This window comes from Castanea sativa, chromosome 12 (genome assembly GCF_040712315.1).
Source record: "Castanea sativa cultivar Marrone di Chiusa Pesio chromosome 12, ASM4071231v1".
NCBI classification, from domain to species: Eukaryota; Viridiplantae; Streptophyta; class Magnoliopsida; order Fagales; family Fagaceae; genus Castanea; species Castanea sativa.
Genome location: NC_134024.1, coordinates 11,021,267 through 11,047,136, shown reverse-complemented (window position 1 = coordinate 11,047,136; position 25,870 = coordinate 11,021,267). Strand labels below are relative to the sequence as shown.

Below are 25,870 nucleotides of genomic sequence, written 5' to 3'. Positions count from 1 at the left end.
GAAAATCATTTTGATTCAGAAATTGGAAATTTTCCTGAGAAAATGAGCTCAGGAAGTGAAAATCGAAGTTCCATGGCACAGTGTCAGTTGGATGGGACTGTCAAAGAGCTTCACAAGTAATATTTTATTGTATTTTTACATATTCGCTTTTTATGTAAAATACTATAATATATTACAATGTAATATAATCCATGTTCGATTTTATGTAATATAATATGTTATTACAATTAATGTGCTAAATATATTTTAATATAATCCATGACTTTTTTTTTTTTTTTTTTTTGTGTGGTTATGGTGTCCTGTTTGGTTACCGAGAAAATGAAGGAAAAGAGGAGGAAATAAAATGTTTGAGTTTTCCATTTTTTCTCAGCTATGTATGAATCCATAAATTTAGAGTGATAGGGTTTTAATTTGTCAATGAGGAATGTTATTTAATTTAGGACTCAAAATTCTTTTAACAACCAATGTGTGCAATTATTTCTATTTGGTTTAGATAGTGATTGAGCTTTGTTTTGATTATTCAGACAGTCAAAAGTGTCATATACAAGAGATTTTCTGATCTCTTTAGCCGATTTGGATGCATGCAAGAAGTTACCGTGTGGGTTCGACCAATCGATTTTATGGTAAGAAACTCAATACCTTGTGAGTTATGTTAATTGTTGTATGTCTTAATGGTTATGTTTATTACTAGTGCACTGTTGATTGGATTGTGTTTAATGTTAGTTTTGTTGGCAAAACAGTGAATTTGATGATGCACCCATTTGGTCTTCTCAGTCTAGGCATAACACAGGTAGGTGCATAGTTTAGAATTCACTTATATTATAATTGACCTGCAAATTCAATTTGTTCAGTTCAACTTTTTGTCATTTATTTATGTATCTTGTGAAATTTGAGAGGTATCTTCAATTGATATATGACTCTGAATAAATTTGATTATCCAAGTTATTTTTGAGTTTATTGCATTTGAACGTTCCTTTTAAAAATATATTAGGGATATCTAGACTAGGGTGAAATAACTTCTACTTGAACCTTTTTGTGTTTAAAATTTAATGGGATTCTTATAATAACCGGATAGGAATTACAGATTAAGTTGACAAAGTTAGTGAGATTACAATGGTGAAAAAGTGGCAACAATAATGGATGGTTATCAATTTAGCAATAAAATTGGTTTGGTCATGTGCAGTAGAGATCCAAGTCTGCATTGGTGAGGAGAGAGTGCTAAAAGTATAAATAGTTAAAGCAAGAGGTAAGAAAGGATTTTTAAGATGATTCCTAGTAGTTGTAGTGTTGCTTAATTGAATTGCTTATATTAATCGTTAGCATATGGCAGTGGGATCTTAGTTTAGGGATCTAGGCTTTGTCAGCCCTATTCTGCTGCCTTGACATAAGAATTTGGGATGAAAACTGTGCAGGCTGCACAACCTATGTCATATTTCACTTGTTACTTTGTTGAAATGGAGGGTTGTCATTTCCAGTTTTGGCAGGAGTGGTAAGAATGAGTAAAGCTCCTCATTTTGTTTTGGGAAGTATAGATATGATAATATCCATACTTAATCATGAGCATAATTCTGTAACTGGAAAAAAATATCAATTGTAATTAAGTTGTTCAAATTTACTAGGTAATTTAGGTCTCTACCAAACTGTAGTGTTAAGTCAAGAAGGATTCTGTGGCTTGTTAAATCATTCATTTTGTAATGCAGATTGGGAAATGTATCATGACAACCTATCTCAATCTTCATGGAAATATCCTGTACATGAAGGAATTCTGGGACATTGTGCTTCTCCAAGAGTATCTGAATGTCTAGTTGGGGTTTCTACTCTAGGATTTCGAGACAAAGGTTATCATCTGCTCCATAAGAGTGATCAACCATATAGGCCTCCACGCCCATATCAGGTCTGTTTAATACTTCACATCTTCAGTTGGTACCAATGCAGTGAACACTCGACATCTTCATATGAAGTCTATGAATCTTAGCAATAATCTAATAATTCTCATTACTCATTATTGGTCCTAAGATAAAAAAGTTTTTTTTTTTTTTTTCAATAATATAATCCGGCTGTTTTTTCAGGCAGTACGTCATTCAGGAAGACAGAGTATTGACTCATATAATGACAAAACATTTAGTTCTTCTGAGTGTTCAAGTCAGGAGATGACAGAGGAGGAAGGAAGGAGAAGAGGTAAAATTAGTTGGTCTTATATTGGTTGTGTTGGTAGTGCATTCTTGCTTTAATAGTTTGGCAGACCAAAGTTTTTTAATTAGCAAGTCTCCTAATCCTAGCATTATTATTTCCCCTACTCAGCGTCTTTTGAGTTGATGAGGAATGAACAGCAAAAAGGAATTCAAGAAAAGCAAAATAAAATCTCAAACAAGCATAAAGAAAATTTAGGTATGGTAGCACTGCTGCAGAATTCTGTAAGTGAAATGAGGATGGTGGACAAATGCAATGAATCAGAGCAATATGTGGCATCTGCGTCTTCAAACAACGATTCTATCAATAGTTCTCCCATAGAATCTTGTGCATTCATACCAACCTCACCTCCAGGTTTTACAAGCAGATTCATTGAGGAGAGCCTTGGAAGAAAATCTTTAACTGATTCTTCTGTAGCAGAGGTGAGTAGTTAGCATGCTTGTTGAAATTAATGCATAGAGAATTACTGTATTTGCATCTCTTTTCTTTACTTCTCAATCCTTGTATCTGACAGTTGAGTCCACACGAAGGCATTTCACTTGAATATTACCTCTAATTTTTATTTATGTCTGTCTCTCAGTTCACTTAAGAGTGTACTTGTCCTTTTGTTTCCCTTCTTTGATGAGTTTTTTGCTTTTCTCACAAACACTTGTACATGAGTAGAGCTTGATTGTGGGTACAATACATCTTATAGTTTGCCTACACTATAAATTCATTCCTCTCACTGATTAAATTCTTGTTATCTGATTGGTAGTATAAAATTTCAACTTATAATATTGGGAAGAAATTATATTTTAGCGCCATAAAGTCACAAATGATTTGTAACAATGATACTCTATTTCTAGCATATTTTCCTTAAAATCACCCCCAGCTTTGCAATGACACCCCAAAGTCAACTGATCTTCACAATTTATGCTCTAAATCTATTTTCTTTTCCTCAAAATTTCTGGTAGTATTTTCAATAACACCCCAAATTTCATAGACATGTTGATTCTTTCCTATCTGCACTTTAATAAGTCTGTTACGTATGCAGGTTGGTGACAAGGTTGGGGAGGGCATTACATGTGGCAAAAGTAACCCTGTAGCCAACATGGCTTGTGATGGTCCAGAGGAAAGACAATCAGAGAAGCATAGTGGTCCCAGCAATCAGTTGCATGACACTAAACGCACCAGTTGTCGTTTCAATCAAAGCAAAGGGAATGAGTTCATAGAACTCTATGCTGAAGATGACGCCAGAGACAATTCTTTGGGTATTCCTTGTCAGGATCAGTCAACGCCAATCCTTGAAAATCTTTCCAGCAGTGCTTCCACAATAAACAACAATGAATTCTCCAATTTTGTCGAGGTAATGTTAATTCAATAAATTATTCCATGCCATCTCTACCGGGATATTTCATTTCGAATCCTAATTCATGTGAATGTGTTAAGTATAGTCAATATTTCTGATCTGTGAATTATTGCTCATGTAGGTAGTGCTCTAGAACTTGGGTGTTAATTCTTATGGTCATGGTTCAAATATAAAGGGGAAAGGTAGAGGCATAAATTGGGTTGGCAACTCAACTCAAAAAGGCATAATTCTAGGGGCTAATATTTTTAATATTTGACATGGAAACATTATATTAGAGAGTAAAAGCATAAAAACGAGAATAGAAACATAACAAATAAACATGATACATATTTCAATACTTCTTGCATTAAAAAAAGCATTAACTTCTTGTCATACTTGTCTACATTGCTTTTATAGTTTATACCCCCTCCCCTTGGCTCCAAGAGGAGAAGAAGCTGATCATTGAAGTTGTTAGTCATCTTAGAATACAGCCTTCTTAAAATTCCAACTTTAACATTATTTCTTTTCCTGAAAAATGAATTTCTAGCATCGACTATTTTAGAGTTTTTGAAGGGTGATCTATATAACTAGTCTGACATTGACCATTTTTTTTTTATTTGCCAGCACTTTAATGTCAGATCTGATCAAATCAAAAGCCCCGTAATATGTTCTTCTGAATTTGCTCATCGAATGGTTGAAGAAGTTGCACTGGTCTCTGATGATATTTTGGCTGAAACTGGATCAACAGTCCAAACTAAACAGGGGTTGAAACCTAATCCTATCATTGACTTCAATGAAAAATCTGATTCAACCATTGAAATTTCTTTGCCTGATGAAGAGAGTTTGATGACCTTTGACTACTCCTGGTTATTGCCTGATGAGGACAGTCTGATTACAGTTGATGACTTCAGGTTTTTGTCTGATAATTTAGACAAAGCTGATTTGTTTGGCTCAAGTTCCCCAGTTCATAATGCTGAGAAGCTATCTGATATAAATGTCACCCTCGGTGAGGAAAATTCTTCTCAACTGCATTTGGACGGTCCTAATGTCCACTGCAAATCTAATGGTTTAACGGACTTGGAGACCTCTAAGCACACTTTGCATGCACAACAGTCCTACTCAGAGTTTCATCACACTCCGCCTTATAGGGGAAGGCCATCTTTCCATTCTCCAGATGCTCAAACTCATCTAAATTCTAGGAGGAATTCCAAGGAGTCAGAGTCCTATCCTTGCAACCATCCACCTCACCATTTTGGCTCTACAAATATGCTTCCATTTCTTTTCCAGCACCCTTATGGTGAGCCAAGACCTGTTAATCATTTGCTGTTGCAGCAGTCCATCCCAGGCAAACTTCCTCCTCACCTATTAAATGGACTTCTAACAGGAGTAACACCTCATTTTCCCATCAATCAAATGGCTTTTTATGGTCAGGACCTGAACCCAATGCCAGATCTTTGTCCAACCTATCAGCAACAAAACTTTGGAGGCCTTGGAATGCCAAATCATTACCATATAGGTATCTTACTTATACATGTTCAGGTTAAAGTCATTCAGAATTAAATTAAAATAATAATGAGTTCTCTGTACTGTTTCTGTTTTTCCATTGTGTATTTAGATCCTCGTCTTGGTAGAGATAATAATCACAGGAGGTGTGATGCTCTTCTTGAGGAGGAACTGAGGGCAAGACAGATGCAATTGTTTACTGGAAGTGGCCCTGGTCCAGGTATCTTTGGCACACGGGTTAACTTGGGATCTTGGTATAGACAATAGACCATACTCACAGTGCTTTACGTATTGTCTCCATGGTTCTCAACTACTTTGTGGATAAACAATCAACAGGGTTTATTAGTGATGTAGGTAGTAATAGACGCATAGTGCCGAAAGGCTAACTTTTGTTATTAGCATATCGTAAAAAGCTGGGGGCTATACAAGGAAGAAAGGAATATAGTTCAATAGTTAAGGAACGACTGATATTTTCATCTTTAATTTTAGCATTTTGGTTATATGTGATATTTCATTTGTTGAGAATTCTATCGGGTCCGTTTCTACGACTTCTGCTATATACAGAGACCTCCCACACATTTTTAGTTATAATATTCAGATTAATTGGCTACAATAGAGATTTGTTTGTGTTGAATCCTGATAAATTCTGTTTCTCAAAAAAAAAAAAAAAAAAAAAAAAATCCAAATCGACCTGTTTAATAACTAATATGGCTATGTCCGGTTTAACGTTTAAATGCTGATGACAAGCATGAATGCAGTATGAATGCAGACTTTCTGGTGTCCATAAGACATATATGCATTGCAACGGTAATAAACTATCAAGATTTTAAACAGGGAAAATTATGAATAACTACCTTTCAAAAAGCGGATTACACTGGCATGCACTAAGATATAGCACGGTATCGGTGCATTAATCAAGTCAAAACTTTGATTACAACAATAAACAACACTGTACAGAAATAACCTTCAGAAAACAAGATCAATACCTATACATTCCCGCACTATGTTATGTATACCTTTTTTTCTCCTTTAGAGATATATATACATGACACGATAATAGTAAATAATATTATTAAACGATGTAGCCAATGGCCTCACTATAGACATTACTAGTCACACACCAGTGAAGTAGGACTTATTGAAAATTATGAACTTGGGAGCTTGTCTGGTTGTTGCTCTTTCCCCTGGCAATTTCGATATTGGTTGTGCCAAAACTAATGAAAAGTAAGCACAGCCAACAAGGTAAGAACAAAACTCTTTATCTCATTTTTTTAGCCAAGCTAAGCAACAGTCTCGGGTTGATCTTTGTACAAGGCTTTTTCTGCATTACCATAATTAGTTGTGTCTGTATCAATCTCATAGGATGAAAGCAACCTTCTCTGCATAACAACAAAAGATAATCGTTAGAAAAGTCCAGGAATCAGTTTTCTTCGACTTTGGCACATTTTTACTTTAAAATCGGTTTTTTAGTAAGTACCTTTCCTTGAACTCTAAACTATATACACAGTAAATCCTTTCATTAACCACATTCTAAAATCCAATATTTGCTAAATGCATAAGTGATAGTAAAAGTTTTTCCTATCTGTCCTTATGTCATAGAACCTAAAAATTAGAATCAAATTTGTTTAATAAGCCTGCATATTGTAATCAGGTATTCTAATCTATCCTTACATTCTTTTGTCTATAATTTTGTTATTCCAGCATAATAAATCGGAATGCAATTGTTTTGCAGTGGATACTGAAGTCATTTTACTGGACCATTATACATATCATGCAATATAATTAATGTAGCAAAGTCTAAAATTTCAAAGAAAGGTTTACTCTCATGCAGGCTAGCTGAATACAGAGTCAGATGACTTCTATTATACCATGATTTGTCAGTTTTTAACTCATTCATGCAAAAACCTTAAAAAAAAAAAATCATTAACTTATATATCAAACTTTTTTTTTATAGGAAAATATTAATTTCGAAATTTAAGAACTGCTAATGAGGGAACTCGAACCCATGCCTAAAGCATGTTGTCTCAAGCATAAAAGTAACCAGCAAATTGACAAACCCAAAGAATAATTGATCATAAGCAAGCCGCTAGCCTCAAATGTTACAGTTTCATACACAGCTAGAATTAAACTTTGGGCTGCTAGCCAAAGTGGGACTAAGACCCCTGCTCAAGTCATATAACAAAGGGTATTTTACCAGTGTTGGTACATCATGCAGATTGTTCAAACATTTCCAACTATATAAAACTAGTAGCTCAGTGAATTGGGCACTTACATGTTCCTCAAAATCAGGGCTGGACAGATTAATGGAGAGGTTTCTCATTAACAGTATCACCTGGAGAAGAACCAAGGATATGAATAAATAATTAATACATGTCATTTTCAAAGCATAACTTTATTTATAGAATTGTATGATTTAGCAGTGTTGTTAAAAGCACACATAGGTCAAGGGAAAAGCATTTCTTGATCTCAAAGCAAAGCACACTCAGTGCAGTTAAATTGCAACACGCACGCACTTACAATAGAAGTGCCAGAAGTAAATTAAGCAGCATCTTTCATAACCAAGAAATGACATTGTATGTAACTATTGATCAACATGATATATGTTTACATACCGTTTCAACATCTATAGGGTCCATCTTTTTTAGCTTCTGCAGATGACCAGCAGCATTTGGATCAAAGACACTCCCAATGAAGCGGTATACTTGAGAAAAATCAGGCAGAACTGCATCAAACAAAAGGGCATTAGAGTATGTTTACATAAAAACCTGCCTTTCATACACGAAACCCATCATTTTTATAAGTAATCATCGTCATTAAATGACAGGCACACACCTAAAGTAACCCCATACTAATATACATACAAAGAGAATAAGACCAGTGGCTGTGGATACAACATTCAACTTAAAGAAAACAAGTCTAAGTTTCATAGTTGGCCACACACACAACTTTTAGCACTTTATTTCCAATAAATCCAGTATTCATCACAATGACAACTGGTTCTTCAACTTTAATACATAGAAAGAATGAAGTGCTGCAAGCTACCTTTTTTTCATAAAATAGATATTAATTTTTGATTGTAAACAAGTGATGATACTATAAACATTGTCTGGCAAGTATGGAATTTAACATCATTTTGATTTGTAGGATATAGGCACATAGACCTACCAGTGGTTGGTAAGCCCAAAACATAGACACCGATGTCATATTTGCAAACACATTGAAGTGTTCAGTATAGATAATCAGGAAAATAGCCACGTTCGCATTTTGGAAATTTAGAATTTCCAGCATTCATAAAAATATTTTTCACCCCTTTCTGATGGTAAGTTAGGCAGCACGCAACAGGTTTTGAACCCATGATCACACTCTCTAGCTGATCTTATAATATAAATACACTTCCATAATTTTCCATGAACTTATTTCACCTCTAAGATGAAGAGAATCAAAACCACAGTTAAACTATTGAAACCACTTAGGTAACAGAACTTTTCTACAAAGAAAGAATACAGCTACATGGAATTAAAGTGCTCACCTCTCAATGGATGATTATGATTCCCTTTATCAGTTGATTCAACAATGGCTTGTGCTCTTGGAGTGCTTTCAGTGCTACTGCAACTGTTATTTGCCACTGTTGGCCCTGTAAAGTAAACATTACATGGAAACACGTACCACTTAAATGAAAATTTTGTGAAAGATTTGATGACCATCCATTCATAGACTAGAGATCAGGTTGATTTTAGAGAAATCCAAATTTGTAAGAAACAAACCTTGTGTCCCATGTGATACATTAACTGTCTGCACAGTGCTCTTTGTCCAGGGAGACACACCAGCACTAGTAATAGGACTCCTAAGCATTGAAGGGGAATCGGGACTTAAGACATACCCAGATTCAAGCAAACCAGATGATGTTTGAAAAGACCCTGGCAGTTGTGAGAGTACTGGAACTGACAAATATGGCATACATGAGTCAGGGATTGCACTAAGTTTGTGTTATAACAATAATCATACTAGAAATGAACTGTGCTGACCATTTTTTGAAGCCTTCTGAGGGTATGGATGAGCAGCTTTCCTTTTTGGCCGAGGTGGAGGTAAATGTTCACTTGTCCCACTCTTCTGAACCTTCAGAAAGTATTTCTGTGCATGGCTCCGTATCTTCAAAAGGTGCCGTTTGTGTGGGTATTTGCATTCATTAATAAATGAATTAAATGTAAAGAAATTACAATAACTGCATCAGGTAAGTCAAAGAAACATTTGTTGCCTCGGCAACTTTTGACACATTATAATGAATTCCTAAAGAACATCACAGGAAATAACATTCAAAAAGCTAAACATAAAAAAATGTATTCAATTCAATTACTATGATATTTCTTAAGAGATAAAATTACAACTGCAGTTATTAAAGTCAAACAAGATTTTGGAAATTGTGTTGTCTTTCGCCAGCCAAAGGAAAATCATAAATTCTCCATGAACTTCATATAATATATTATTCACTATAATGTAAATTGACAGCAGTAAGAGAAGGAAGCTTAAGCATGCTTCAAATTCCTAAGCAAATAATTTAGGCCAAAACAATTATTCAACTCTAATTCTATTATTCCCAGTGCCAGCTCAATGGAAGTGTACAAGCATCATACAATCATATTCACAAACAGAAAACCTATGAGACAGTGGACACTACAAAGTGTGTGCATGTGTCAGTGTGTGTGTGTGTGTGTGTGTGTGTGTGTAAGAAAGAGAGAGAGAGAGAGAGAACCATGATGGAAAATCAATAACAGATGGAGAAAATTTTACCCTTGACAAATGATTTTCAACAATGAGATGTTATTATAGAAAAACAGAAGTAGAAAAGAGAGGTTCAGAATTACACATGAGCAGAAGTGAAGACCTCCTTACCCCTTCATCTTCTTGACTCAAAAAACATGATAATAATTACTAAAAAAAATTAATGAAAAGTGAGAGAAATTAGCCTGGATTACTGAGTAAATGAATAATCCAGATCTAGATAAGAACACACATAAAGCATGAAAATACAATGGTATGAACAATTTGCATACAAAATGGGAATTCTGCATTTGAGATTACCTGTATAACTGTCTTAGACCCAATAAATGCTTCAATCTTTTTCCAGTCACGGTCAAAGCTGAATACAATTTAGGAACATAACAATATCAGGGAATAATTCAGAAATTAGGAATAAAAGCATACAATTAAAAATAAAAACAAAAACCTAGGCAAGTAAACTAAGTTTTAAGCACACCTCCTCTCAGCTGACTTAAGAAAGAACCCAAAGTATTATAATTCTTGAAATATGCTCAAATTTGAAACATAATACAAGGGTCATATAACCTATTCACTGCAGTGCATTACAATGGAAGTATTGAAGAACTTAAACCAATTAAGCAAATCAAATATGCTGAAGCTCAAATTCATCACTTCTTGCCTTTTCCACACATCAACTATAAATCATTTTGCCACTGATTAACAGGGAATCATAAAATTATTTCTACTTTAATAATACCAAGTACCAACCTAGTTACCACGATTAGCAGAATTATCAAAAACCTGAAACCAATAAACTAATTTGAGAGAGAGAGTGCCATTTCACTTAAGACCGATTCAATCTTATCCATCTTATTTTTCTTCTGGAAATCCAACTATATCTTCCCCTCACAAGCTTTCTCACTTTTTATCTAGAGTTTTTGATAAATATTTTTTCCTTTTTAATAATGTTGGGGATGAAACGGTGACAACTATTATATTATTTTTGTTTCTCATTGTCTTCTTGTGCTTAAAGATATAAATTGGGTTAATGTACCTTCTAATTCTTGAAACAGGCCATCTAAAGATAAACAATTTCTTAAAGAAATCACCACAGTTTCATGTTTGTTTATTGATCATTTGATAGAAAATGGGGGATTTGAACCCTATACGTCTCCGTTTGAAACAAAAAGAAGTACAAGTTGAGCTACAAGGCTTGTGGCACTACATTTTCATATTTCTTCTTTTACTATCGAATTATCAAAAAACTTGTCACATAAATACTCCGTCTGCCATATGATTAGGATCCTCTCTATTTACTTTGAAATGAAGAGTGTCCATTTCATGGTAAAGATTTAGCTTTCACGAATCTAAATACAAATGCCAAGTGGGGTCAAGTATCTGTGGTTTACCACCCAAGGTGGGTCCAAAGGACCTTGCCTTGTTGAGGTTCCACGTCTTAAAAACAAAATACAATACAAAATTAAAAAATAAACATAAAAAATGTATGCCAAGTGCCTTATAACTCAATTGGCACCTCTTAGTGTTTCCAACAAAGGTGTTTAGGGTTCAAATCCCCTCTCCCCAACTATTGAATTATTAAAGAGAAAAAGATATCAAATTTCAGGGCAAAACATTGACTCATTTTGTTACCAGTCAACTGCACACAAAGTAAAATTCTCTTCCACTAAAGCCATCTCAAAAACCCCGAATTCCTTACAAATCCCAATCATTCTCTTTCCACACATTCTCTTGGCAACCAAACACACATCCTACAGCTCTTTTACACTCAAAACCATGAATTACTAACCATACCGAACTTTCAAAGCTCATTTTTCTTTCATTTATACTCACCCAATTAATTCATCATTTCCCTTCCGTTCCGCTCATTCATAAATGCTCACACACACTGTAATTGACTTAGATTTTGAAAAACTTCAGGCATTGAAGAAAAAGAATGAGTTAGAAACCCTGAATTCCCTAACTGACCACTCTGAAATTTTGAATCTCATTTTTCTTTTCCCACACTTTCTCGGCAACCAAACATAACCTAAAAATCATTAATTCACCATTTCCCTTCCACTCCGTTCCTTTACAAACTCCCACACATACACATGCTGTAATTGACTCCAATTTCAAAACAAAAAGGCATTGAAGAAAAAGAATGAGCTAGGGCCTAACTAGCCAGTCCAAAATTTCGCATCTCATTTTTCTTTTCCATCACTTTCTTGGCAATCAAACATAACCTAAAAACCATTAACTCAACCGATCAATTCATCATTTCCCTTCCACTCCATTCCTTCATAAACTCTCACACATACGCACGCACACAGTAATTGACTCCAATTTCGAAACAAAAAGGCATTGAAGAAAAAAATAAAGAGCTAGAAACCCTGAATTCCCTAGCTAACCACTCCGTAATTTCGAATCTCAATTTTCTTCCCAACACTTTCTCAGCAACCAAACATGACCTAAAAACCATTAACTCAACCAATCAATTCATCATTTCCCTTGCACTCCATTCCTTCATAAACTCTCACACATATGCACACACAGTAATTGACTCCAATTTCGAAACAAAAAGGCATTGAAGAAAAAAAATAAAGAGCTAGAAACCCTGACTTCCCTAGCTAACCACTCCGTAATTTCGAATCTCAATTTTCTTCCCAACACTTTCTCGGCAACCAAACATGACCTAAAAATCATTAATTCAACCAATCAATTCATCATGTCCCTTCCACTCCATTCCTTCATAAACTCTCTCACATACACACACTGTAATTGACTCCGATTTCAAAACAAAAAAGGCATTGAAGAAAAAAAGAGAGCTAGAAACCCTAAATTCCCTAGCTAACCACTCCGAAATGTCAAATCTCAATTTTCTTCCCAACACCTTCTCGGCAACCAAACATAACCTAAAAACCATTTAACTCAACCAATCAATTCAGCATTTCCCTATCTGACTCCGATTTTGAAACAAAAAGGCATTGAATATAAATAAATAAATAAATAAATAAAGAGCTAGAAACCCTAAATTCCCTAGCTAACTACTCCGAAATGTCGAATCTCAATTTTCTTCCCAACACTTTCACGGCAACCAAACATAACCTAAAAACCAGTAACTCAACCAACTAATTCACCATTTCCCTTCCACTCCGCTCTTTTACACACTGTAATTGACTCTGATTTTGAAACCCAAAAAAAAAAAAAATTGCATTTGAATTGAAGAAAAAGAACGAGCTAGAACTTACAGTTGAAGTGCTTCGAGGAACTTATCGTGCTCTGGCTCGGTCCAGCTCTCTCTGGACTTGGTCATAGTGTAGGGTTTTCGGATCTTCTTACTCAGATCCTCCGCCGAACTCGTAGTCGACGCCGCCGTTGTGGAGGTTGTTGTAGCATTAGTGGCGGTGGTCGTAGCGAAGGGTCCGAGTCCGGGTAAAGCCATTCCGTTCGGATCCAAGTAAAAGCTCTCAGTCGGGTTCGGGTTTTTGGATACCATAAGATTTGATTTTTTTTTTGTAAGAAAGGGGTTTTGGGTTTGTGTCTCTGAACCGTCTGAGCGAACAAAAGAAATAGAAATGCAGCTATTTACAGAGGATTTTATTGTTTATTTATGGCTATGGGTTTGGGGTTGTTATCGAGTACATTTGGGTTTTGGTATTTGGCGATTTGTAACCAATGATGTTTTGCCAACTCAGCAAGTGAAAGCATGAAGGTTATTATTATTGAATGAATTTGATGCATCTAAAGTCATTGTTTCTTTCATAACGATCTTTTATTGGTTTTTCATTTTTTTAATTATAATTTTTAGTAGAGTATTTTAAGTTTTTAAATTTTTTTTTTTTTTTGAGAAAGTTTAAGTTTTTAAAGTTGATACATAGTCAAGTATTTCTTTTTCTTTGATTATATATTTATAATACTCCTTAATTGGAAAAAAATATTATCAATATACTCAAAGCCGTCTTTGAGACAACGCATTGATTTTAATATTAATTGAAGTTGCTCAAGAGTCAAGAGTGCTTTGTTAAATGCATCACAAAAAAGTATTTGATTAACTCCTTGTTGACTTATTACTATTTGTAAATAAACTTTCTGTTATTTTTATTATACAGGTTTATTAAATTATTCTTCTAAAAGAAGGTTTATTAAATTATTAAAATTTAAATATTCCTAATTGAACAATTTTACAAAAAACTTGAAAAATAACTTTTATACTTTTTAAAATTTTATTGTGTCATAGAATTAGGAATAAATCATGTCTTTTCCTATGACTAAGTAATTTATGAGATATAATAACTAATAAGAGATAATTTTATTAGTAAAAATAACTCGCGATGAGTGTTTCCAATCTAGATGTATGGGACATTTGAATAATAATTATCAAATTATTATTAAAAAAAATTCAAATCACTCTTATAGTAATAATTATCAAATTATTATAACAAAAAAAAAAAAAGTGATGGACTACCGTGACCCAAAAACTACCATATAATTTCCCATTTGAACCTAGACTAGAGGAGAGACTAGAGGAGGTAATAGCACGATGGAAAGGAAAGGACAAGAAGAGATAAACTTTGGTTTGAAAGGATGCGCACGTGGCAACACATGTTGAATGGGGTTCCGATGCTTTTTCTAGGTGCTCATCAGTGGCTAAAAACTAGGCCACATAACGTGCTATACGTAAGCACACATTGGAGAAAGATATTTTGGATGGGACCTACAAATATTGGACCATGCAACTGCCCATCTCAGGTTCTTTTTTTCTACGTAAAGCAAAAAATATCTCAATTTTGTATGTTACTCCTAATTTTCCACTCCTCTTAAATTTCAAAATCCAACATTTTATTTTGTTGGTGGGAGGAAATTTAGAAAGGAGTTAGTAATCACAACCAGGCCTCCAGCAAGAACTAAAAGCTTGGTGTTTGTTGGCATCTTTTGAGATATATGAACAAAAAAACAAACGTACTATCTAAATCAGGGACCAATCTATGGAGGTAGATCTTTGATCCCGCGAAGATTAAGTTAAAATTGTTGTTTGTGAGGTAATAAACGCATAGTAATGGTAATAATAGGATTGATCAAACTATACTTGTGATCATGGAGGGTGGTATTACTGTTTGTTATAAGCAACAAATGGTGGAGTTGGTGGGCATTTCCACATGAAATGGGGATGTCCTGATGGCTTTATAATCTCAATTTAAAAGTGGATTGAGATCAGGTGCAATACTTGTGGGGTCATGGATTTTGAGATTTGGCCGAGAGCATGTGGTTTTGGCTGAGAAGCATGGGTGGTCCAAGTCCGAGGAGTACTATTTCCTCAAATAAAACTAAACGCAAATTTGGTATAGATCCTAATGATCAAGGATGATATTTCAAGAAGTTATAATGATAGCAACGAGTATCATGAATGTACAAGAGGGATAAGGACTCAAAAATATCTAAGGGAAAGCTGTTACCATCGCATTAATGAGGAAGTGACCTCTGAACAGTATTATGACAGCCTTACAGCCACCCCAGAAGACTTTTAGAGGGGGCTGATGGGACAAGTATCAACATAAACCATCAACTGTTCACATGTAGTCCACGTGTAGGGTAAGGATGAAGGGAGAGATGTAATATAAATAAAGGTAGAGATTCTAGAGAAAGGGGAATGAAAAAAGGAGAAGAGAAAGCACTATAGCAATCTCAACAACTCCTATAACCATTGTCATCCAATATATACTAGAACAGAGCTCCTCAGACTGTGCTAAGGACAAACTTTCTTGCACAAACCGGGTTCAATTCTTGTTGGCTCATCATCCACAACCATATTAACTGTTATCCATGCATTAAAGCCTAGCTCTTTGACTCACTCTCTACAAATTTATTGTTCTAGGTTCACTAGGCCAAAATTCCTTACATTTTGGGCTTGGTCTGAAAATCGTGTCCCTACAATTGGCGTCGTCTGTGGAAAGAGCTTGTGGGATAGTGAATGCAACGGTTAGATATGATAGGATTAGACACCCATCAGTAAGAGTCCCTAGGGAAAGCCATTATGGTAGCCAGTTTACTATGTAAGCAAGTCACTACATGAGGCACACAGTTGTTGTCCTAACTTAGCTTCCGCTCAGGTCTATACTACAAAGTGAGAATTATACGAGGAGGATTGCTGAATGGGGCACAGTTCTGGGGGCTTCTGACATCAAGTACATGCCTCGTACCTCTGTCAAGGGCCAGGTCCTCGCGAATTTGGTGGCCGAGTTCGCTGAACCTCCATTAGAGGAAGTGGCAGCAACATATGAATAATTCAAAGGGGCTTTGTGGCAGGGCTAGTTCTTGAAGGTATATATTGATATCTTCTAATCTATAGAAGTGGTTAAACAGAACCTTAACTATGCTGGGTCCGCGGACCTCCTACTTTGGGGAAATTAACACACACTGGTATCTTTTGAAGTGGTTAAACAGAACCTTAGCTATGCCGAGTCCTCGGACCTCCTGCTTTGGGAAAATTAACACAAACTGGCATCTTTTGAAGTGGTTAAATAGAATCTTAGCTATGTCGGGTCCTCGGACCTCCTGCTTTGGGGAAATTAACACACACTGGCATCTTTTGAAGTGGTTAAACAGAACCTTAGCTATGTCGGGTCATCGGACCTCCTGCTTTAGGAAAATTAACACACACTGGCATCTTTAGAAGTGGTTAAACAAAACCTTAACTATGCCGGGTCCTTGGACTTCCTACTTTGGGGAAATTAACACACACTGGCATTTTTTGAAGTGGTTAAACAGAACCTTAGCTATGCTGGGTCCTCGAACCTCTTGGTTTGGGGAAATTAACACACACTGACATCTTTAGAAATGGTTAAATAGAACCTTAGCTATGTCGGGTCCTCGGACCTCCTGCTTTGGGGAAATTAACACACACTGGCATCTTTTGAAGTAGTTAAACAGAACCTTAGCTATGCCGGGTCCTCGGACCTCTTGCTTTGGGGAAATTAACACACACTGGCATCTTTAGAAGTGGTTAAACAGAACCTTAGCTATACCGGGTCCTCGGATCTCCTACTTTGGGGAAATTAACACACACTGACATCTATTGAAGTAGTTAAATAGAACTTTAGCTATGCCGGGTCCTTGGACCTCCTGCTAAGAAGAGCCTTAGCTACATCAGGTCCCACAGACCTCCTGCTAAGTGTTAAAAAGAGTCTTAGCTATGCCAGGTCCTCGGACCTCTTGCTAAGAAGAGCCTTAGCTACGTCAGGTCCCACAGACCTCCTGCTAAGAAGAGCCTTAGCTACGTCAGGTCCCACAGACCTCCTGCTAAGTGTTAAAAAGAGTCTTAGCTATGCCGGGTCCTTAGACCTCTTGCTAAGAAGAGCCTTAGCTACGTCAGGTCCCACAGACCTCCTGCTAAGTGTTAAAAAGAGTCTTAGTTATGCCGAGTCCTCGGACCTCTTGCTAAGAAGAGCCTTAGCTACATCAGGTCCCACAGACCTCCTGCTAAGAAGAGCCTTAGCTACGTCAGGTTCCACAGACTTCCTGCTAAGAAGAGCCTTAGCTACGTCAGGTCCCACAGACCTCCTGCTAAGTGTTAAAAAGAGTCTTAGCTATGCCGGGTCCTCGGACCTCTTGCTAAGAAAAGCCTTAGCTACGTCAGGTCCCACAGACCTCCTACTAAGAAGAGCCTTAGCTACGTTAGGTCCCACATACCTCCTGTTAAGTGTTAAAAAGAGCCTTAGCTATGCCGGGTCCTCAGACCTCCTGCTTTTAGGAAATTAACACATAATGACATCTCTCTTTAAAGTGTTTAAACTATAACTCAATTATGCCTCGGTCCTCGGACCAGATGATGTGAGAAAATTAACACTTCATGACACCTCTCTTTAAGGTATTTAAACTATAAACTTGATCATGCCTCGATCCTCGGACCACATACTTTGGGGAATTATCATTCCACAACATCTATTTGTTTTTCACTAAGTGTCAAGACAGGCCTAAGATTATAACCAAATCTTTTAATTGGTAGCTCTAAAAGGAGCAATTCACAATATAAATATGGGGTGCATGAAACGACACTCCCATAGGTGTAAATTAAAGGATCAAAGCAAAATCAACTCTTAAGAATTCAAAACCCCACTTTTCTCTTCGGACGCGAGGAGCAAACCAGAGTTTTGAGGGGCTATTGTGGGGTCATGGATTTTGGAATTTGGCCGAGAGCATGTGGTTTTAGCCGAGAAGCATGGGTGGTCCGAGTCCGAGGAGTACTATCTCCTCGGATAAAACTAAACGCAAATTTGGTATAGATCCTAATGATCAAGGATGACCTTTCAGGAAGTTCTAATGATAGCAACGAGCATCATGAATGTACAAGAGGGATAAAGACTCAAAAATATCTAAGGGAAAGTTGTTACCACCACATTAATGTAGAAGTGACCTCTGAACAGTATTATGACAGCCTTACAGCCACCCCAGAAGACTTTTAGAGGGGGTTGATGGGACAAATATCAACATAAACCATCAACTGTCCACATGTAGTCCACGTGTAGGGTAAGGATGAAGGGAGAGATGCAATATAAATAAGGGTAGAGATTCCAGAGAAAGGGGGATGAAAAAAGGAGAAGAGAAATCACTATAGCAATCTCAACAACTCCTGTAACCATTGTTATCTAATATATACTAAAACAGAGCTCCTCGGACTGTGCTGAGGACAAACTTTCTTGCACAAACCGGGTTCAATTCTTGTTGGCTCATCATCCACAACCATATTAACTGTTATCCATGCATTAAAACCTAGCTCTTTGACCCACTCTTTGACCCACTCTCTACAAATTTATTGTTCTAGGTTCACTAGGCCAAGATCCCTTACATTTTGGGCTTGGTTTGAAAATCATGTCCCTACAATACCGTCGATGCAATACCTATCAATAATTGAGATTGATAGTTGAAAAAAGTAACTAAGTAACTTTCAATTCCAGCACTTAAATAAAAAAAATTAAAAATTAAAAATAGTAAAACAAAAATTGTGTAAGAAGAATAGTGAATGGTATTGTACCTTATCCAAATCCATGTACATGCCATGCCATGCCATGCATTGAAATTTGAATGCGGATTTGAAAGGTGAAGATACTTATGAAATTTCTCTAAGACTTTATTATTATTAATATTTTTTTTTTCAACTTTGAGCTGGAACTTTGGTCCAACTGTTGTTCAATTGTGACATCCATCTGAATAGGTATACCAGTTTTGGTCCTACTCATTGTGCCTATTCAGTGGGCTTGGCCCAAGTCCCTGTCTTGATCGTCACTAACCGAACTAAATTTTCCCGGCTCCTCTGATAGAGAAAAAAAAAAAAAAAATCTTACATACATATATTATATGTAATTAGTTTCTTTGTTGTTACATGGCGACCTTTTCTTTTGGGTACAATTGTACAAAATTGGAAGCTTATATGATTTATTGTTGAGTAAAAAAGAAACAAATATTATAGCATCAAGTTGTGTTCTTTTCTTTACCAATACATCTGAATCCTTAGGGTATGTTTGGTAACTGTTTTTTCCTTTTATTTTCTGTTTCTAAAAACAATTTTCTATTTTTGAAACTAAAAAACTTGTTCGGTAACCCAAAATGGACAGAAAATAAAAATTGTTCTCAAAACTCAATTTGTGAAGGAAACTGAAAACATGCAAAATACTATTTTCAATTTCTAATTTTCAAAAGTCAATGAAAACACACATTTAATTTAATAAATCTGTCTCATTTAATAAGTTAGCATTAGAGTTCAAATCCTAGTAATAACATATTTTAGTATATTCTATTCTTTTCTTCAAAAAACTATTTTTTTTTTAATTTCAACTAACCAAACATGTTTTTGATTTCAAAAATACAAGAAAATTGTTTCTTCTTTATATTCCTAAAAATAGGTTTTTGAAAATAGAAAATAAAAACTGTTATCAAACATAATCTTACTTCCTTGGTGTTCTGTTGAAACATGAATAACACATTCCTACATTCACAAGCAAAAGAATTTAGCAACTTGTCAGGCTGGTGCCTTGCAGGCTGTATGATTGTTGTGTTTTTGCAATTGATATAGGGCCGGGGTTGATAGAACTACAAATGACAAAAAATAAATAATATATACATCTATTTTATGATGGAGAACTATTTTGTATGATATACAATTGGGAAAAATTAATCCGTCAAATCCTTACGTTGAAAAAAAAAAGTTTCAAATTTGGAAAATAATGACAACTGGTCTCATTTAAGGGAAAAACTTAGGTAGTCCTAGAGTACTACTCTAGGCACAAAGTGGGTAGGACCCACGTGTGGAGCCCATCTACTTTATGAGTGCTCGAAGCATTGCTCTCAAAGTATCTCCAACAGTCTTTCATATTGTTTAGAGAATAAACAGTGACTTTTACCTTTTACTTATTTACTTTTTCAAATACACTTTCCAACAGATTTTATATCTTTTCTCTATCTCATTAAATATTATTTCTTCATTATTTCTTTTTTCTTTTTGCTTTTTTTAATCTTCCTTCCTTCATTCATAATGATTATATTTTTCAAATTCTTAACATCTATATTTTTTAATCTTCCAACTGTAATATTTTTAAATTTTCCAATAATGTTTTTTTTTTTAACAAATATCATTGAGCACTTGTTACAGCGATATAGTGAGTTGTAAGATTAACTAATTTTAATGAGAAGTGTAACGTCTACAACATTTTTGCAATACTTTCAAAAAAAAAATTATATGTGGTAAGTTGTTATTAGTTTTAATTTGAACCCACTATTGAAATTATTTTTTTACTCACCAATATTAGCTAATAACAATCTATCACTTAAATTTATTGTGAAATATTGTGGTAGCATTTCTCAAATTTGATTTGTTATATTTATTTTTCCTTTTTCTCGTTATTTTTTTTTCATCCATACATTTCTTCTTCTTCTTCTTTTTTTTACTTGTTTTCGCTCCTCCTCACACGTATACCCACTCCTCTCTCTATCTTCACTTTTTTTTTTTCACTTTTGTTTTTGTTTTTCTACTTCACTCCAAAACATCTAGCTCTTTCTCTTTCTCCTCTCTTAGTCTTCACTTTTGTTCTTGTTTTTCTACTTCCTGTACTGTTGACAGTACATAGTTAATTTCTCACCATATACCTCTTGCATAATTTTACAACTTCACGGACCATCACAAACCAAAGTTCATAATACGAAAAACCTCATTTGAGAGAGAGAGAGAGAGAGAGAGAGAGAGAGAGAGAGAGAGAGAGAGAGAGAGAGAGAGAGAGAGAGAGAGAGAGAGAGAGAGAGAGAGAGAGAGAGCTGGTGGAGAACAAAAACTAGATGGCCGGGTCTCTCTCTTTTCTCTCTTTTTTTTTTTAATTTTTTTTATTGTTCTGATTTCATTTGGTTTATGAGAAAAAATGTTTTTATGTTTAGATTGTGTTCTGCGTTTTGTAGCCGTTGAGATAAGGAAGAGAGAAAGTTCTCGTGAGGAAGAAAGAGAAAGGGAGGAAAGAGGAAACCAAGAGAAAACATAAGGGTCATCAATAGGCCGGGTTGGGCTGGCCTGACCCATTTTTACTTGGCCCATGGGCACAATGGTCTGGGTATAATGGGCCGAAAGAGAAAACTCCAGCCTATGACCCTGCCCATGGCATTGACCATTTTGTCTTTAGCGAGCTGGCTACCAGGTTGAACCTAATAGGCTACCCATAGGTTTGTATTAGCATATTATTTTATTATTTTTGTAAGGAAAAAATCAATTTAATTATAAGAGAATAATCAATCTATTTTTTTAAAGGAAAGAATCAAAGAATTTAATACTTAATTACAATTTTTTTTTACAGTCAAATCTATATAATTTTTTGTTTTGTTGATGAAAACCTATTTAATTTTTTTTTTATTAAGGCTTCAAATAGTTTTTTATTTTTATCTTACATATAAAAAATGTCAAATGGTTAATTCAAATTTGCTAGACTACTAAAAATATATATATTTAGTAAACTAAGTTTAGCACAATTACTTTAAAGTATCTTAGTGGTTGGGGGAGTTCTCTCAAAATCAATCATTCATACACCTCCTATATATTTTTGTTATGAATTATGAGTTATTGGGCTGGGTAAAGGGTTGGGCTAATTGGTTGGGCTACTGGGCTAGCCCACCGGGTACTCATGGGCATAAAAACTAGCCCACGGCCTGACCCATTGCTAGTGGGTTGCCCATGGGACTCAATAACAACTAGCCAAGCCACCCATTGGCCCAGTGGGCCGTCGGGTTTTTGGGTTGAGCTGTGGGCCATGGGCTATTTGATGACCCTTAAGAAAACAATAGATAAGGAAAAGAGATTATATGAGAGAGAAAGATTAGTTTTTTATATGGCTGAGTATTTTTTTAAGATAAAATAATGATTTGGAGTTGTTACATAATTCTCTAGATTAATAGAACTACCGTAACAATTTACAAAAAAAAAATTGAAAAGTTTTGCTTATAGAGAATCTGTTGTAGATGATTTTTTGGGTTTGCTTTCCAAAAAATGATTTTGACTAATCTATTGGGATGCTCTAGACTACCTAAGTATTGCACCTCATTTAGACACAAGGTGACTAGCAAATGAACATAAAGAAATAGACTCACCCAACCCCACTATCCGCTTTAACCCTTTTGGTCCACGATTTTTACATTTTTCCCTTTATGCAATCAAGTAAAATGAGCACTTCCCTTTATGCTTCAGCAATCCCCAATTCATGGCAATCTCCTTAATATCCTACGTTATTGTTGGAGACAAGGCAATCAAGAAGGAAAAATATGTACTATGTAGTTATTTCTGTCAAATTCTCCCTTAAAGTTTTAGTAAGTGATCTTATATAAAAAGAGGTATTTTCCCGTTCTAAAATTAAACGAATATTAATCCAGAAAAAATATCCCACTCTATTTTTTATCTATCACAAGTCCCTTCATTCTTCAGCAAAAAAAGTCCTTCATTCTTTTGAGCATTGACAGTTGACACGAGTTCAAAGTTTTGGTTTGTGAGTGCACACAACCAAAGCTTGCCATTGAATCTTGAGGAAGGTTGCAGGAGCCAGATTTTATCGACAAGTTTCCACTCATCTATCAAACTTATTTTACTGGTTCTGTTAATTAGTCTCCTATTTTTCTAACCCTTATATAATATTCTGGTGTTTGTGCGATCGAAAAGCTAACATTACGGTGCATGTTATAAGAGATTAGAGTTTCAACTGAAAATTATTATTTCACAGCATATAATCGAAAAGCTTCAAATTTTAGCTTCAGTTTGTTGAATAAAGTATCAGTTAATAAGGGCCATACCCACACATAGTTGTTGATCCCTAATGGCCACAACAGTCTCACCTATGAAGCACGGGTGCGGCGTTTGGGCCGCCGCACCCGTGTCGGATGTGGCGATGCGCAGGCAACGCCGCTGCCTGCGCGTCCATGCCGCGTCGGGCAATAAAAAATCAATTTTTTTGGCGCGATTCGCGTCGATACGGTGCCGATTCGGGCCGACGCGCGCCGATTCGGCCTGAATCGGTCTGTATCTGGCGCAATGCCGAAATCGGCCGATACCGGCCGAAATTCAAAAAAAAGAAAAAAAAGAAACAGGTGCGCAACACACCGTTTTACTTAGCCGAAAAAAAAAATGCCAAACGGTTGCGTTTTGTAAAAAAAAATTTGAAACCCTTATATGCCTAACTCCCTCACAGATCACTCGTCCCAGCAGCCATAAACCTCTCTTCATTTTTTTTCAAGTCTGGTTCTGTACTCTCAGCCGCCCTAGCCCCTGCCTCTTCAAGCTAGTGCTCTCAAGTCTCTCCCACTCTCTACCTTCAGTCCTTCACTCTTCAGCACATCTCATTTTTCAGCGCTCCACTTCGTCTCCCTTGCTCTCCGTCTCCCCTCACTGTCAAGTATCATAGCTGATGGCTCTCACACTCACACTCTTAGTTTATTGTTAATAGATGATTTTTTAGTTAGTTAATAGCTAAATTTGCAACTATTAGTTATTATGATCTGTGATTGTGTTGTGGACTGTGATGAGCTGATTTTTTTCTATTTTTTATTTTATTTTTTGTGAGTCTTGTGATGTTTAATTTTTTATTTAGTTAATACTTAATAGTTATTGTTACTCAGATTTGTGATTGTGTTGTGAATCTGTGATGATCTGATTTTTTTATTTTTATTTTTTTGTGAGTCTGTGACATTGGGTTTGATTTTTTATTTAATTAATAGTTATTATATATTTGGAAATTATTTGTAGGTTAAATTGAATCTGTTGAATTTGAAATGGATGAAGCTACTAGCACAAAAAGTTTACCTTCATCTAATGAAGGAGTGCCAAATGATGAAGCTCCTCTTTGGCAGTATGTGACTAAAATAGAAAAACCATCTGGTTCTACTGTTAAATCAGGTGGAAACACACACTTTAAGTGCAACTATTGTGGTAATATTTATTTGGGATCCTATTCTAGGGTTAAGGCTCATTTATTAAGAATTGTTAATAAAGGTATTAAAGTATGCCCTAGTGTGACACCGAGCCATAGGTTGGAAATGCAGCAAATGCATGATCAAGTTGAGAATGATAAGTTAGAAAGAGAACGGAGAAAAAAAATTCCCTTACCCCCACCTCCCCCAAGCCGTGGGCCTATTGGGAGTATTCCCCCATTTCGAACACAAGAAGAGAGTGATAGTACAAATCCCTTTGATGGTAATAAGAGGAGGAAGGTTGTGAATCCTACGGTGGAGAAATTATTCCAGAATAATGCTAGACATGAATTGGATAGTCAAATTGCTAGGATGTTTTACACCGGTGGGATTTCATTTAACTTTGCAAGGAACCCATATTATCGTAGTTCCTATTTATATGCTGCTATTCATAGCATTCCAGGTTATGTTCCTCTTAGATACAATGTCTTGAGAACAACACTTTTGCAAAGAGAAAAAGCTCATGTTGATAGACTTTTGAAACCAATTAAGGACTTTTGGGTTGAAAATGGTGTAAGTATAGTTTCTGATGGATGGTCAGATCCACAAAGGAGGCCTCTTATTAATATTATGGCTGTATCAGATGGGGGTCCAGCGTTTATTAAGGCAATTGATGGGTCAGGTGAGTTCAAAGAAAAACATTATATTGCTGGGGTGTTGAGGGATGCTATAAAAGAGATTGGACATGAGAAAGTTGTCCAAGTCATCACTGATAATGCTAATATGATGAAATCTGCTGGAGCTCTTATTGAGGATGAGTATCCTAAAATATTTTGGACACCCTGTGTTGTCCACACTCTCAATCTAGTTTTGAAGAATATTTGTGTAGCAAAAAACACTGAAAAGAATGAAGTTACATATGAGGAATGTAGTTGGATTACACATATTGCTAATGATGCATCCTTCATACGTGTTTTTATCATGAACCATTCAATGAGGTTGGCAATGTTTAATGAATTTTGTCCATTAAAATTGCTCCAAGTTGCTGATACTAGATTTGCTTCGGTTGTTATAATGCTTAAAAGGTTGAAGTTGATAAAAAGATGCTTTCAAGCCATGGCAATTAGTGAGTAATGGGCTTCTTATAGGGAGGATGATGTTGGAAAAGCTTAAAAGGTGAAAGAGATGATTCTAAGTGATCTTTGGTGGGATAAGGTTGATTATATCCTTGAATTCACAGAACCTATTTATGATATGATACGAGTAACCGACACAGATAAGCCTTGTCTTCATCTTGTGTATGAGATGTGGGATTCAATGATAGAGAAGGTAAAGGTAGCAATATATCGACATGAAGGCTTGGAAGATGATGAGTATAGCTCATTTTGGAGTGTGGCGTATGATATTCTTATTAATCGTTGGACTAAAAATTGTACTCCACTACACTGCTTGGCTCATTCCTTAAATCCTAGGTAAGTACATTTATTTTCTATTTTCTATTTTCTTTAGTTCCCCTTTCTAGTAAAACACACGTTTCATTTATATTTGTTTTTTAATCTTTAACTCTAGGTATTACTCCACTGAATGGCTTTTGAAAAATTCAAAAAACGCATCCCTCCACATCGAGATCATGAAATTTCTATGGAAGGGAGCAAGTGTTTGGATAGATTC

General features: G+C 35.6%; 2 protein-coding genes across 2 annotated transcripts; one reads left to right on the top strand and one right to left on the bottom strand.

The window, feature by feature from the left end:
- Positions 1-42: 42 nt before the first annotated feature.
- On the top strand, positions 43-4,665 carry LOC142620168 (uncharacterized). Its single transcript, XM_075793581.1, has 9 exons — positions 43-116; positions 525-623; positions 741-790; positions 1,701-1,894; positions 2,070-2,178; positions 2,302-2,612; positions 3,224-3,535; positions 4,142-4,523; positions 4,631-4,665. The coding sequence occupies exons 1-9, from the start codon at positions 43-45 to the stop codon at positions 4,663-4,665; spliced, it is 1,566 nt and encodes a 521-aa protein (XP_075649696.1).
- A 1,179-nt stretch (positions 4,666-5,844) lies between these two features.
- On the bottom strand, positions 5,845-13,357 carry LOC142621118 (protein REVEILLE 6). Its single transcript, XM_075794428.1, has 8 exons — positions 13,027-13,357; positions 10,100-10,157; positions 9,046-9,169; positions 8,785-8,961; positions 8,550-8,654; positions 7,633-7,742; positions 7,293-7,352; positions 5,845-6,399 (listed from the first exon to the last, which is right to left on the bottom strand). The coding sequence occupies exons 1-8, from the start codon at positions 13,272-13,274 to the stop codon at positions 6,301-6,303; spliced, it is 981 nt and encodes a 326-aa protein (XP_075650543.1). The 5' UTR covers positions 13,275-13,357; the 3' UTR covers positions 5,845-6,300.
- Positions 13,358-25,870: the final 12,513 nt, after the last annotated feature.

Excerpts from the sequence above, each read along its gene's own strand:
- LOC142621118 (XM_075794428.1), bottom strand. The coding sequence starts at position 13,274 with ATGGTATCCAAAAACCCGAACCCGACTGAGAGCTTTTACTTGGATCCG. Across the intron at positions 7,743-8,549 it reads TCATAATCATCCATTGAGAG|TTCTGCCTGATTTTTCTCAA; the intron begins GTGAGCACTTTA and ends TGTTTGATGCAG. Across the intron at positions 7,353-7,632 it reads ACCCTATAGATGTTGAAACG|GTGATACTGTTAATGAGAAA; the intron begins GTATGTAAACAT and ends GTTCTTCTCCAG.
- LOC142620168 (XM_075793581.1), top strand. The coding sequence starts at position 43 with ATGAGCTCAGGAAGTGAAAATCGAAGTTCCATGGCACAGTGTCAGTTG. Across the intron at positions 791-1,700 it reads TCAGTCTAGGCATAACACAG|ATTGGGAAATGTATCATGAC; the intron begins GTAGGTGCATAG and ends TTTGTAATGCAG. Across the intron at positions 4,524-4,630 it reads TGATATAAATGTCACCCTCG|TCCTACTCAGAGTTTCATCA; the intron begins GTGAGGAAAATT and ends CATGCACAACAG.